General features: G+C 42.4%; 1 protein-coding gene across 1 annotated transcript; it reads left to right on the top strand.

The window, feature by feature from the left end:
• The first annotated feature begins 1,174 nt into the window (after positions 1-1,174).
• Positions 1,175-7,959, top strand: LOC139752610 (uncharacterized). Its single transcript, XM_071668364.1, has 3 exons — positions 1,175-1,266; positions 6,703-6,849; positions 7,309-7,959. The coding sequence occupies exons 2-3, from the start codon at positions 6,703-6,705 to the stop codon at positions 7,750-7,752; spliced, it is 591 nt and encodes a 196-aa protein (XP_071524465.1). The 5' UTR covers positions 1,175-1,266; the 3' UTR covers positions 7,753-7,959.
• The last annotated feature ends 8,420 nt before the right edge of the window (positions 7,960-16,379 follow it).

Below are 16,379 nucleotides of genomic sequence, written 5' to 3'. Positions count from 1 at the left end.
TTGTTTCACGTGTTAATTTTCATCCATCTTAGTTTACTATATTTTCTCTATTTCAGTCGTGGTTGTGTCGATTGCCTGTCCTATGTCTTGTTTTCTTCATGAGCCACGTCTGCTAATCGCACTGTCTGCAGATCCTGTCTTTCATCTCCCTATTTCAATCTTGTTAGTTTTTGACGCTGTTGTTCGTCTTGTTACGTCAGCAGCCTCCCTATCGCCCAACATCTTGTGGGTCTCCCGAATCCGTCACAGTCAACGGGGGTTGCGATACCTGGACATTTTCGTATAATGGCACAACTGGAGGAACGTTATTTACTCGGATGACATTTCGGGGCGTCACGTCAACTTTGCCACATTTCTGAGGTTTTCGAATATGATTTACCTTTCACTTGATCTACGTCAGTAACTATAGTCTACTTTACTTTTTTTATAGAAATAGTTGACGATAGCATTTATAACATCTTCAATACATTTGTTGGATGAACATTCAGAAACACAAGTCTGTTGAAGGTAACAACTCACACACCGTCCATCCAACACTCGTGGGCGACAGCAACACAAATGCCGTTCACCCTACACTTGTATGGCACAAACAACACAAGGCCTCCCCATACACCCTCCACTTTCCCTTCACGTCTGATGCGCCTTGACCCTGGCCCGCTGTAGCTCGCAATAAGTTGCCCTCGATATTACAGTACCACAAACTCTGAGAGAATACCACGTATTGGACCAGGTGTGTGTACGTTCCAGGTCTTTAAACGTAAAATCAGATATCATAACAAAGACTTTTGAAAGATGCAATGATCTTTCAAATGACCTGTGATTACATCTTGTTCGTTCAGTCTATGAAATTTCCATTTACGTTCAACTTTCCAATGAAAAATAATTATAAATAAACATTTGTATTTATCACAAATATCATTTTCAATTATATCAAAGATGTTGTTGTTTCTAAGCTTTTACAACGTTTACAGTTTTGTTATTAATGATCCTTTCTATTGGATGCTGTGTACCGGTTACTTGTTAGGAGCAAAGCCTCGCTCTTCCTGGATCACAAAGTCACTTTTCACGCGAACCAGTGTTCTCTTACACCTGTGCTCGGCGTTGAGACCTACGCACGTACACAGGTGTTGCAACACGTCGGGCACGTCCACCTCAGCACAATCTCCGTCTGAAAGCGAGTGGAGCCCCACCGATGTATATATACCTCGAGACGCCGTCCTCAACGTCAGTCTCTACCTGAGTGGACAGAAGAAAGCACCTCCCAAGGTAACCAGGTCTACGAGTAGAACAGACATATATCTGCTATTCATTTCGATATAAGTTATGTTCTTCCATACGTTTGACTTAATATCGACATCCAGTTATACTGCAAACATGGTATTTCTATCGCTTGATAGATTATTTATTCTACTGTATTATCATCTGATATTTCAATACATGCGTTTGGTATAGATAATGTTCATCGTTATGTATTTACTCCAAGGCTCTGCCGCTTGCCATAGACGTACCACTACGCTCGCTCAGAGTCCCATACATGTATTTCAATGCTAGGTATCACCTTACCTGTATTTCTACACCAGGTTCAGATTACTATATATATATATATATATATATATATATATATATATATATATATATATATATATATATATATATATATTTTTAATTTTCCAAAAGAAGGAACAGAGAAGGGGGCCAGGTGAGGATATTCCCTCAGAGGCCCAGTCCTCTGTTCTTAACGCTACCTTGCTAACGCGGGAAATGGCGAATAGTTTGAAAGAAAAAAAATATATTTTACTACACCAAGCTCCATCAGTTTCCATGTAAGTAGTTTCTCCACCAGGCTCAAAATGCCACACAACCACTACAACACCAGACTTCATCGGTTGCCATAAATGTACTTCAACACCAGACTCCATCAAAACCTTCCACTGTTAGGCCAAGCCTTTCCCTCCACATTAAGTCGCTGATACAAAATGCTTTCTACCATAACGTCTAATCTTCACCACGTCCTGTGGCTCCGGAGTTTCACATTTGACTGCGTGAACAGGTCTCCTCCTCCAATTGTAGCGTCAATCCTCCTCTTCCATTTGTAGTGTCAAGTCACCTCCTGCTCCTGTTGTAATTTCAAGCCTCCTCCTCCTACTGCTGCTATACTTTCAAGTCTCGTTCTTCTATTTCAATGACAAGTCTCCTCCTCCTACTGTAGGGTCAAATCTTCTCCTCCCATTATAGTGTCAAATATCTTTCCCTTCTGTAGTGACAAGTCTCCTCCTCCTACTGTAGGGTTAAGTCTTCTCCTCCCATTATAGTGTCAAATATCCTCCCCAACTGTAGTGACAAGTCTCCTCCTCCTACTGTAGGGTTAAGTCTTCTCCTCCCATTATAGTGTCAAATATCCTCCCCAACTGTAGTGACCAGTCTTCTCCTACTGTAGAGTTAGATTTCCATCTACAACTGTCGTGTCGACTACCCACATCATAGTATGGCATCAGTTGTGCATTTCCTATCATAGTATTAGATATACTTTGTTCACTCTCATGCCACCCCTTTCCCTCTCCCTCAAGTGACAGGCAGCCTACGTCAGCACTTTCGAGTGACAAGTACCAAACATCGGTGGGTCCCAGCGGCATTGTATCTGTAGGGTTTAGCTTGTCAGGTTCTTATTTTTTTATATTGCACCGAAACTCTCACTGTCTACCATGTAACTGCTGTCACTCAGCTGCCGGGCAGAGCCATTGTGGTTACCATGGGTAGCTCTTGCATCGGCTTCGCACGGGCGTGTACACACACACACACACACACACACACACACACACACACACGCACGCACATAGGTGTAAAACATCCTATCCACACAGTACAAGTAGGGAATTGCAAATAGGTAATTACGAGCAAACAAAATTATCCATGATGTATATCTACTGTTTATGATACTGTAGATCTTGAGTAACATAGTCCATAGGAGCTGTGACAGTTTGTTAACACCTACCAATACTGTTGCCACTATAAACTCCGTTTGCAAACATCAGTACCAGATATGCAGTCGCACGTATTATCTGCTTGTCTTTAAGTGGCTGCAGGCGGCAGCAAGAACACTTTCCCAAATGATCGCAGGAACTTCCTCGTGACTTCATCAACTCCCGCGCTCGTTCAGCAGGCACTTGCTGGCCAACTTTATAACACTGGTGATCTTGCGTTTAGAATCCGTGACGAACAAATTTCAGATACACCATTTTCCTGCCAGTGAGGTCGGTAACGCAAGGAGTTCTTCAGTATAGTTTTACATAAAGAAACGGCGGCAATCGACGACAAACAATAGCGCTACGTCAAGATCATTAAAAGCCTCCAGAAAGTCTGGAACTCTGTCTGTATGATTATATGTGGAACTCATAACCTTGGCTGGAATGGTGACCATTCTCAGGATATACACTAATTGGATAATCTTTGTGAAGAATTGCATATATATATATATATGTATATATATATATATATATATATATATATATATATATATATATATATATATATATATATATATATATATATATATACATATATATTGGAAAGGATCACAATTTTGCGCGTGATCAAGATATTCCTATGAGTCCACTGGGAAAATGAAACACGAAAAGTTCTCAAGTGCACTTTCGTGTAATAATCACATCATCAGGGGAGACACAAGAGAGGAATATAACAGTTAGTTGATATACATCGAAGAGACGAAGCTAGGACGCCATTTGGTAAACATGTGATTGTCCAAAACATACAACGAGCGTTCATAAACTGTGATAAATTTTATGTTGGTCAGACTGGTAAGGATCTTTCTGTTAGACTTAAGCAACATAAATATTGTATAAGAACGGGACAAGAATCAAATGCCTTGTTTGATCATGTTAAAAACTATGATCATTGTATTGATGGGAGTAACGCCATCTCAGTTGTTAACTCTAACTTTATTACCAAGAGAAATATCAATGAATCTTCTATTATTAAATACACAAAGAATTATAATCTTAATATTAGTGATGGTCTGTACAAATTAGATAACTTTATTGTTGATAAGATTTGTAAAATGATAAGTTTATGAACGCTCGTCGTATATTTTGGACAATCACATGTTTACCAAATGGCGTCCTAGCTTCGTCTCTTCGATGTATATCAACTGACTGTTATATTCCTCTCTTGTGTCTCCCCTGATGATGTGATTATTACACGAAAGTGCACTTGGGAACTTTTCGTGTTTCATTTTCCCCGCAGACTCATAGGAACATATATATATATATATATATATATATATATATATATATATATATATATATATATATATATATATATATATATATATATAATATTCCAGCGCCACCTCACCCCACAGGAAACTGCATCGTCACCCCCTGCGTCAGCGAGGTAGCGCAAGGAAAAACAAAGATGGTCACATTCGTTCACACTCAGCCTCTAGGTGCCATGTTATGCATCGAAACCACAGCTCCCTATCCATATCCAGGCCCCACAAACCTTTCATAGTTTACCCCAAACGTTTCACATGCCCCGGTTTAGTTCATTGTCAGCACGTCGACCCCAGTATACCATATCGTTCCGATTCCCACTAATCCTTGCACGCCTCCCGATCGCTCAAAATGTTTTCTACTCCATCCTTCCACCTCCAATTTGGTCTCCCGGTTCTTGTTCCCTCAACCTCTGACATACATATCCTCTTTGTCAGCCCTTCCTCTCTTATTCTCTCCATATGCCCAAACCATTTCAACACACCCTCTTCTGCTCTCTCAACCACACTCTTTTCACTACCACACATCTCTCTTACCCTTTCATTGCTTATTCGATCAAACCACCTCAAACCACATGTTGTCCTCAAGCATTTCACTTCCACCACATCCACCCTCCTCCGTACAACCCTATATACCGCCCATGCTTCTCAACCATATAATATTGCTGTAACTACTATTCTTTCAAGCATACCTATTTTCGCTCTCCGTGATAACATTCTCTCTATTTCCACACATTCTTCATCGCTCCCAGAGCCTTCGCCCCCATCCCCTATGACTCACTCACTTCCACTTCCATGGTTACATTCATTGCCAAGTCCACTCCCAAGTATCTAAAATATTTCCCTTCCCCCAATTTTTCTCCATTTAAACTCACATCCCAACAAACTGTCCCTGAACCCTTCTGAACCTAATAACCTTGCTCTTATTTACATTTACTCTCTGCTTTCTCCTTTCACACACTTCTCCAAACTTAGTCACCAACTTCTGCAGTTTTTCACTCGAATCAGCCACTAGTGCTGCATCATCGGCGAACAACTGACTCACTTCCCAGGCCCTCTCATCCCCAACTGACTGCATACTCGCCCCTCTCTCCAAAACTCTCGCATTTTCCTCCTCAACCACCCTCTCAGTCATTCTTTATCCCCATGTGTTTGAACAATAGCAGCACAGTGGTCGGCCCTCTCTGTCATACAGAGCTCACTATATACCATATCTCTCTTACACTGCCATTCCCACATAACCAACCCGACTCATATAATACAAGTATTGTCCTAAGCATTTCATCTCTTACATAACCTCCTCTTCTTCCTTTCTTTTGCGTTCATAGCCCAGGACTCGCAACCATGCAAAGTCGTCAGTATTAGCATACCGTCCATCATACCTATCTCTGCCCTAACAGACACTGATTTCTCCCGTACGTTCCTTAATGCACCTAAATCCTTTGTCCCATTCTTCCACATATCTCACTTCAGTCTCCATGGTTCCACCTACTATAATCTCCACTGGGAGATGCCGGAAGCACTTCACATCCTCTAGAACGTCACCATTCACATTTACGTTTCAAACCATCCTGTTTCACCCTCCTTCCTGAGGCACTTTACAAACTTAAGGATGAATGAATAGGTGAATAGATATGAATATTTCTTTCATCCATATTCCCCATTTCCCGTGTTTGAGAGGTTGCGTTAAGAACAGAGGACTGAACCTTGGAGGGAAATTCCTCACTTGGCCCCCTTCTCTGTTCCTTCTTTTGGAAAAGTAAAAACGGGAGGGGAGGATTTCCAGCCCCCGGCTCCCTCCTCTTTTAGTCGCCTTTTACGACGCGCAGGAATGCCTAGGAAGTATTCTGTCTCCCCTATCCCAGGGATAATATATATGTACACATGGTTGTGTGACTATGTGCCTGTGTCCAAGCCTCTCTTCCTGTGTATGTACACATAGAACGATAGATATAAAAGTATCAAGCAAGATGATCAACAACACTGACATACGCAGATTAACAGGCAGAGAGCTGGACTATGAGAGACTTGAAAGGCAGAGATACATGACGTTCAACGCCCTTCAGTTCAAGTGGATGTTGGCTGCAACGTGACATTATTACAGTGTTAAGTATTCCTAGTTTGTTGAGTCTGACTGTGAGTATTTAAACAATAAAGGGAGACTGTCGTACCCTGCTGTCAGACATTAAGTCTTGCAGGTCATCTAGATAATGAATAAGCTTCGTACAACATAGCAATAAACATATTTGTATCTCTTTTTTTTCCTATAATTATCAAATTTCCGTTCACACGCTTGTATTCTTAGTTCCTAGGAGAGTAGGAAGTAGGATTTACTGATATGTAGCAAGTATAACTCGTGGGATTGCTGGTGGGCCAACCTGTTTACCTAAACAAGTGTCGTTCATATTTTCCAGATGATGTCAGTGTGTAGCAGAGCTGTGGTGGTGTTGGCTGTGGTGATGACGGTGGTGGTTGCCGACCCCAGCTTCCGAAGACGGCGGCCCACACCATGTTACCCCAAGGTTCGCTACGTCACCCACTACGAGACGCAGCACCAGCAGGTTAGTACTGGCAGGGGACAAGAAAGGCGGGGTCCTGGAACACAACAGCACTAAGGCAGCACTCAAAAGATGGGCAACTGTCATTGGGTGGTGTGCCACTGTGAATTATCAACCATTTGTGTCTAAAAGATTCACTTTCACCTAGATTCTGTTGGTGAATGAATCCGTTCTTACTGTGGATACTCTCTCTCTCTCTCTCTCTCTCTCTCTCTCTCTCTCTCTCTCTCTCTCTCTCTCTCTCTCTCTCTCTCTCTCTCTCTCTCTCTCTCTCTCTCTCTCTCTCTCTCTCTCTCTCTCTCTCTCTCTCTCTCTCTCTCTCTCTCTCTCTCTCTCTCTCTCTTTGTAGTTCTATAATACCTCCAATAATGACCGTGTTAACGCCATGTTGCCAGACATTACATACGTCTCTTTGACTTGGCATTCTAACGTTTTATTCATTTCCTTTGTCCCTGTGCATAGGTACCAGTGTACAAGACTGTGTATAAAAAGGAGATCGTCCCCAAGACCCTCTACCATACCCAGTACAAAACCCAGTACCAAACAAAGTACCAGACCCAGTACGTCCCGAAGTACGTCGACCACACCGTTTACAAGACCCAGGTCCACTATGTAACTCAGGTCCAGACCCAGTACCAGACCCAGTACCAAACCCAGTACGTCACTAAATCCAAGTATGTCCCATCCTACATCACCACCACCGAGTACAAGACAGAGTACGAAACCGAGACCAAGTACCGGACCAAATACACCACTGAGGTCAGCACCCAGTTCGTCACAACCACCTCGGTTCAGACAGATCAGATGTTCAGGACCGAAGTGGTGCCCGAGTATGTGACCGTCACCCACATCCAGCAGAGCTACAAGACCGTCTGCCCCAAGCCTGCCTACGGCTACGGCAACTGAAGACCCGGCCAGTAAGTTGGTCGGGAGGTGCGTCGCAACTTCATCCTCTGTGATGGAACCCATCATTTATTTTCCCCCTCACTCATCAATATCACGTTACTAATCTACATTTTGTAAATAACTTTCCTCACTCTCATAGTAATGAATCTATTATTTCTTAGTGTATTCTATTGAACTGAACATTCATAATAAATCTAATGATACTCTTGTAGTATTTCACGATATTGCTGAATATTCTACAACACTGAGACGAAAGCTAGAGGCGACCACTTCGAATGAAAACACCTTAGACACAAAAGAAATGGAAGAAGACAACGGGAGTACCCGATGTCAAGACAGTGACTCTACCTACACTCACTGCATCACATGCCATATAATAAAAGTTTACAGTGACAAAGACTCGACTTATTGTGGATCCTCACCACAGCAAGACTGATGTAACGACCATGACATCTGGTTGATGATGTGGTCAAGTGTCTTTCCCACCACCATGTGTAACGCCGAGAGGGTAACACTTACCAGGCAATCATAAATCTATAAGAACTTCAAGTCTCTCCATTACTGCAACTGTTGTATTAAATATCGGTGATCTGTGACAAGAAAAATCAGCCGAAATCGAACCTACAGCGTCACAACCAAGTCATCCCTCTCTACGTTGTCTAGCAAAACATGTTTATATGTACCACGTAACGTAGACTACTGCTTATTACACCCACTACAACAGACTATTGTCCATCTTTATACATAAAATACAACGGAATTCTGTATGTGTTTGCACGCATTAACACAGATCACTGCTGGTATCTACATTCAGTATGATCGACTACAACACAAGCAGTACGATGATACTCCCATCTCCTTGCTCACACTTAACCCATGTGAGGTATATTGTATATTAGGCACACATTGGTACACAACCCTCGAAAAGGGTACACTATTGGGCTAGTATCTGCATATATTTGTGTTCCTTGATAGATGAAGATATAGAAAGTGGGATTTCATGTAAATAATGGTATATTTGCTAATCGTACATGAGGGATGAAGTGTCACTTGCTCTCAACATTATGATAATTTGTCCATTTTTTCACCATCTATTTAACATTGCTAAAGAATGAGAAACGTTTATAAAGTCCCCCTTCTCTCTCTCTCTCTCTCTCTCTCTCTCTCTCTCTCTCTCTCTCTCTCTCTCTCTCTCTCTCTCTCTCTCTCTCTCTCTATCTATCTATCTATCCATCTCTCTCAAAAAGAATTATTCTGATAACATTCAACTGTAGCATAAATTCTGTTCCAGGCCACTGACTGACTTGTTGAGAGGAACTTTAGTGTGAACGTGTCTTTCACATAAATTAACCTGACAGCTCTCGATGATCCAAATCTCTTACAATATTATAAACTTTCTCTCATCTTGGTGACGGGTGTGACCAGACTCACCAGGAGACAATAGCCAGTGTACTTGGTGAAAGACGTGATCCTGGAGGATATCAACAGATCACCGACCGTCACTGCAACCCATCACTGGCGGCAGAGAAAGAAAGCTTATTTGGCAGTTTCTCGCTCGTAACTGGGGAACTTTTGCTCTTGGAGAGAGAGAGAGAGAGAGAGAGAGAGAGAGAGAGAGAGAGAGAGAGAGAGAGAGAGAGAGAGAGAGAGTTCCTGCACTTCTTCGCGAAGTTATTGCACATATAATCTGAAATTTCTTGTACGTAAGTGGTACGGGTGGACCTAGGCTATCTCTACATGGAAACAGAATTGCTTTCTCATGTTAAGCAGAGTGTAATGATCATTCTGTCAAACCTTTCAATCAAGATGTGCTAATAAAGATGATCTTTCGTTTCTTCACTTCTGACATGAGTAAAATGTGATATTTGGACAAACTGCTTTCAAAAGCTGTAAAAAGAAAACGAAACAATCAAACAAAAATGGATTTTGGAACACATTGACATGTCTATTAACCTGTCTGTTATAAAGGAAAAGCACTGATGAAACTGTCAACCCTGCAGATTATCTAGCTGTCAGTTATTCTGTTACTCTCTCAAGTTACTCCACGCCAATCAAGTTCTCAGGGTTGTCCACTGTCGACAAACTATAGCTTTAGTAAGGTGTATTTCTCAATACTAGGGCGTGTTAATCGTCCATGAGAGCTGGACTGCACGAGTGATAAACTAAACCCTCAGCGTTAATGGAGACACTTTAGACAGGGAAGGGAAACCTAGACAAGCAGCTTCCGCTTCTCCAGCAGAGTCCATACTCTCTCTCTCTCTCTCTCTCTCTCTCTCTCTCTCTCTCTCTCTCTCTCTCTCTCTCTCTCTCTCTCTCTCTCTCTCTCTCTCTCTCTCTCTCTCTCTCTCTCTCTCTCTCTCTCTCTCTCTCTCTCCAAGGGAAAAGGATCGTTCTTCGAGGGACAGACGACGGTGGAATCCGCCTACAACACTCTCTGTGACAGTACAAGAGAGGAAAACAGACTCTGTTTTCAGACAATGAGAGAAATAGCCTGTGTTAAAACATGGAGTTAAATGTAATATGTGATATAATGTGATATGATATGATATGATATAATATACTATATTTACCCCTGGGATAGGGGAGAAAGAATGCTTCCCACGTATTCCCTGCATGTCGCAAAAGGCGATTAAAAGGGGACGGAGCTGGGGGACTGGAAATCCCTCCCTCCCGTTTCCTTAATTTTCCAAAAGAAGGAACAGAGAAGGGGGCCAAGTAAGAATAATTCCCCTAAGGCTCAGTCCTATGTTCTTAACGCTACCTCGCTAATGCGGCAAATGGCGAATATATATATATATATATATATATATATATATATATATATATTTTTTTTTTTTTTTTGCTTTGTCGCTGTCTCCCGCGTTTGCGAGGTAGCGCAAGGAAACAGACGAAAGAAATGGCCCAACCCACCCCCATACACATGCATATACATACGTCCACACACGCAAATATACATACCTACACAGCTTTCCATGGTTTACCCCAGACGCTTCACATGCCCTGATTCAATCCACTGACAGCACGTCAACCCCGGTATACCACATCGATCCAATTCACTCTATTCCTTGCCCTCCTTTCACCCTCCTGCATGTTCAGGCCCCGATCACACAAAATCTTTTTCACTACATCTTTCTACCTCCAATTTGGTCTCCCACTTCTCCTCGTTCCCTCCACCTCCGACACATATATCCTCTTGGTCAATCTTTCCTCACTCATTCTCTCCATGTGCCCAAACCATTTCAAAACACCCTCTTCTGCTCTCTCAACCACGCTCTTCTTATTTCCACACATCTCTCTTACCCTTACGTTACTTACTCGATCAAACCACCTCACACCACACATTGTCCTCAAACATCCCATTTCCAGCACATCCACCCTCATCCGCACAACTCTATCTATAGCCCATGCCTCGCAACCATATATCATTGTTGGATCCACTATTCCTTCAAACATACCCATTTTTGCTTTCCAAGATAACGATCTCGACTTCCATACATTTTTCATCCCTACCAGAACTTTCGCCCCCTCCCCCACCCTATGATTCACTTCCACTTCCATGGTTCCATCAGATGCCAAATCCACTCCCAGATATATAAAATACTTCACTTCCTCCAGTTTTTCTCCATTCAGATTTACCTCCCACTTGACTTGTCCCTCAACCCTACTGTGCCTAATAACCTTGCTCTTATTCACATTTACTCTCAGCTTTCTTCTTTCACACACTTTACCAAACTCAATCAACAGCTTCTGCAGTTTCTCACATGAATCAGCCACAAGCGCTGTATCATCAGCGAACAACAACTGACTCACTTCCCAAGCTCTCTCATCCACAACAGACTGCATACTTGCCTCTCTTTCCAAAGCTCTTGCATTCACCTCCCTAACAACCCCATCCATAAACAACCATGGAGACAGCAGGCACCCCTGCCGCAAACCAACATTCACTGAGAACCAATAACTTTCCTCTCTTCCTACACGTACACATGCCTTACATCCTCGATAAAAACTTTTCACTGCTTTTAACAACTTACCTCCCACACCATATATTCTTAATACCTTCCACAGAGCATCTCTATCAACTCTATCATATACCTTCTCCAGATCTATAAATGCCACATACAAATCCATTTGCTTTTCTAAGTATTTCTCACATACGTTTTTCAAAGCAAACACCTGGTCCACACATCTTCTACCACTTCTGAAACCACAATGCTCTTCCCCAATCTGATGTTCTGTACATGCCTTCACCCTCTCAATCAATACCCTCCCATATAATTTTCTAGGAATACTCAACAAACTTATACCTCTGTAATTTGGGCACTCACTTTTATCCCCTTTGCCTTTGTACAATGTATATATATTATACTTATTTACTATACTTAATCGCTGTCTCCCGCGTTAGCGAGGTAGCGCAAGGAAGCAACGAAAGAATGGCCCAAACCACCCACATACACATGTACACATATAAACGCCCACACACGCACATATACATACCTATACATTTCAACGTATATATACATATACATACACAGACATAAATATATATACACATGTATATATTCATACTTTCTGCCTTCATCCATTTCCGTCACCACCTCGCCACACATGAAAAACAACACACACACACACGCACTCACGCACACACACACACACACACACACACACACACACACACACACACACACACACACACACACACACCGCGCGCCCGAAGTAGCGCTAGGAAAAGACAACAAAGGCCACATTCGTTCACACTCAGTCTCTAGCTGTCATGTGTATTGCACCGAAACCACAGCTCCCTTTCCATATCCAGGCTCCACAAAACTCTCCATGGTTTACCCAAGACGCTTCTCATGACTTGGTTCAATCCAATGACAGCGCGTAGACCCCGGTATACCACATCCTTCCAATTCACTCTATTCCTTGCCCGCCTTTCACCCTCCTGTATGTTCAGGCTCCGATTGCTTAAAATCTTTTTCACTCCATTCTTCCAACTCCACTTTGGTCTTCCACTTTTCGTTCCCTCCACCTCTGACACATATATTCTCTTTGTCAGTCTTTCCTCACTCATTCTCTCCATGTGGTCAAACCATTTCAATACATCCTCTTCTGCTCTCTCAACCACACTCTTTTTATTACCACACATCTCTCTTACCCTTTCATTACTCACTCGATCAAACTACCGCACACCGCATATTGTACTCAAACATCTCATTTCCAAGACATCCACCCCTCCTCCGCACAACCCTATCTATAGCCCATGCCTCGCAACCATATAACATTGTTGGAACCACTATTCCTTCAAACGTAACCAATTTTGCTCTCCGAGATAACGTTTTCGCCTTCCACACATTCTTCAGTGCTCCCAGAACCTTCGCCCCCTCCCCCACACTGTGACTCACTTCCGCTTCCACGATTCCATCCGCTGCTAAATCCACTCCGATATCTAAAACACTTCATATCCTCCAGTTTTTCTCCATCCAAGCTTACCTCCCAATTTACTTGTCCCTCAACGCTAGTGAACCTAATTACCTTGCTCTTATTCACATTTACTCTCAGCTTTCTTCTTTCACACACTTTACCAAACTCAATCAACAGCTTCTGCAGTTTCTCACATGAATCAGCCACAAGCGCTGTATCATCAGCGAACAACAACTGACTCACTTCCCAAGCTCTCTCATCCACAACAGACTGCATACTTGCCTCTCTTTCCAAAGCTCTTGCATTCACCTCCCTAACAACCCCATCCATAAACAACCATGGAGACAGCAGGCACCCCTGCCGCAAACCAACATTCACTGAGAACCAATAACTTTCCTCTCTTCCTACACGTACACATGCCTTACATCCTCGATAAAAACTTTTCACTGCTTTTAACAACTTACCTCTCCCACACCATATATTCTTAATACCTTCCACAGAGCATCTCTATCAACTCTATCATATACCTTCTCCAGATCTATAAATGCCACATACAAATCCATTTGCTTTTCTAAGTATTTCTCACATACGTTTTTCAAAGCAAACACCTGGTCCACACATCTTCTAACCACTTCTGAAACCACAATGCTCTTCCCCAATCTGATGTTTCTGTAACAGCCGTCACCCTCACAAACAATAACCCTCCCATATAATTTTCTAGAATACTCAACAAACTTATACCTCTGTAATTTGGCACTCACTTTTATCCCCTTTGCCTTTGTACAATGTATATATATTATACTTATTTTACTAGACTTTTTCGCTGTCTCCCGCGTTAGCGAGGTAGCGCAAGGAAGCAACGAAAGAATGGCCCAAACCACCCACATACACATGTACACATATAAACGCCCACACACGCACATATACATACCTATACATTACAACGTATATATACATATACATACACAGACATAAATATATATACACATGTATATATTCATACTTTCTGCCTTCATCATTTCGTCACACACCTCGCCACAATCATGAAAAAAAACACACACACACACGCACTCACGCACACACACACACACACACACACACACACACACACACAACACACACACACACACACACACACACACCGCGCGCCCGAAGTAGCGCTAGGAAAAGACAACAAAGCCACATTCGTTCACACTCAGATCTCTAGCTGTCATGTGTAATGCAACACCGAAACCACAGCTCCCTTTCCATATCCAGCTCCACAAAACTCTCCATGGTTTACCCAAGACGCTTCTCATGACTTGTTCAATTCAATGACAGCACGTCGACCCCGGTATACCACATCGTTCCAATTCACTCTATTCCTTGCACGCCTTTCACCTTCGTGCATGCTCAGGCCCCGACTACTAAAAATCTTTTTCACTCCATCTTTCCACCTCCACTTTGGTCTCCCACTTCTCCTCGTCCCCTCCACCGCTGACACATATATCCTCTTTGTCAATCTTTCCTCACTCATTCTCTACATGTGACCAAACCATTTCAAAACACCCTCCTCTGCTCTCTCAACCACACTCTTTTTATTACGACATATCTCTCTTACCCTTTCATTACTTACTCGATCAAACCACCTCACACCACATATTGTCCTCAAACATCTCATTTCCAGCACATCCACCCTCCTGCGCACAACTCTATCTATAGCCCACGACTCGCAACCATATAACATTGTTCGAACCGCTACTCCTTCAAACATACCCATTTTTGCTTTCCAAGATAAGGTTCTCGACTTCCACACATTTTGCAACACTCCCAGAACTTTCGCCCCCTCCCCCACCCTATGATTCACTTCCGCTTCCATGGTTCCATCCGCTGCCAAATCCACTCCCAGATATCTAAAACACTTCACTTCCTCCAGTTTTTCTCCTGTCAAACTTACCTCCCAATTGACTTGTCCCTCAACCCTACTGTACCTAATAATCTTGCTCTTATTCACATTTACTCTCAGCTTTCTTCTTTCACTTTACCAACCTCAGTCACCAGCTTCTGCAGTTTCTCACATGAATCAGCCACCAGCATTGTATCATCATCGAACAACAACTGACTCACTTCCCAAACTCTCTCATCCACAACAGACTGCATACTTGCCCCTCTTTCCAAAGCTCTTGCATTCACCTCCCTAAGAACTCCATCTATAAACAAACTAAACAACCATGGAGACATCACGCACCCCTGCCGCAAACAAATATTCACTGAGAACCAATCACTTTCCTCTCTTCCTACTCGTACACATGACTTATATCCTCGATAAATACTTTTCACTGCTTTTAACAACTTGCCTCCCACACCATATATTCTCAATACCTTCCAAAGAGCATCTCTATCAACTCTATCATATGCCTTCTCCAGATCCATAAATGCTACATACAAATCCATTTGCTTTTCTAAGTATTTCTCTCATACATTCTTCAAAGCAAACACCTGATCCACACATCCTCTACCACTTTTAAAACCACACTGCTCTTCCCCAATCTGATGCTCTGTACATGCCTTAACCCTCTCAATCAATACCCTCCCATATAATTTTCCAGGAATTCTCAACAAACTTATACCTCTGTAATTTGAGCAGTCACTCTTATCCCCTTTGCCTTCGTATAGTGGCATTATGCAAGCATTCCGCCACTCCTCAGGCACCTCACCATGAGTCATATATACATTAAATAATCTTAACAACCTGTCAACAAAACAGTCATCCTCTTTTTTAATACATTCCACTGCAATACCATCCAAACCCGCTGCCTTGCCAACTTTCATCTTCCGCAAAGCTTTTACTACCTCTTCTCTGTTTGCCAAATCATTCTCCCTAACCCTCTCACTTTGCACACCACCTCGACCAAAACACCCTATATCTGCCACTCTATCATCAAACACATTCAACAAACCTTCAAAATACTCACTCCATCTCCATCTCACATTACCACTACTTGTTATCACCTCCCCATTAGCCCCTTTCACTGAAGTTACTATTTGCTCCCTTGTCTTACGCACTTTATTTACCACCTTCCAAAATATCTTTTTATTCTCCCTAAAATTCAATAATACTCTCTCATCCCATCTCTCATTTGCCCTCTTTCTTACCTCTTGCACCTTTCTCTTGACCTCCTGCCTCTTTCTTTTATACATCTCCCAGTCATTTCCATTATTTCCCT

Source organism: Panulirus ornatus, chromosome 13, assembly GCF_036320965.1.
Source record: "Panulirus ornatus isolate Po-2019 chromosome 13, ASM3632096v1, whole genome shotgun sequence".
Lineage (NCBI taxonomy): Eukaryota > Metazoa > Arthropoda > Malacostraca > Decapoda > Palinuridae > Panulirus > Panulirus ornatus.
The sequence above is the reverse complement of the archived record's forward strand: the minus strand, read 5'-3'. Positions and strand labels throughout refer to the sequence as shown.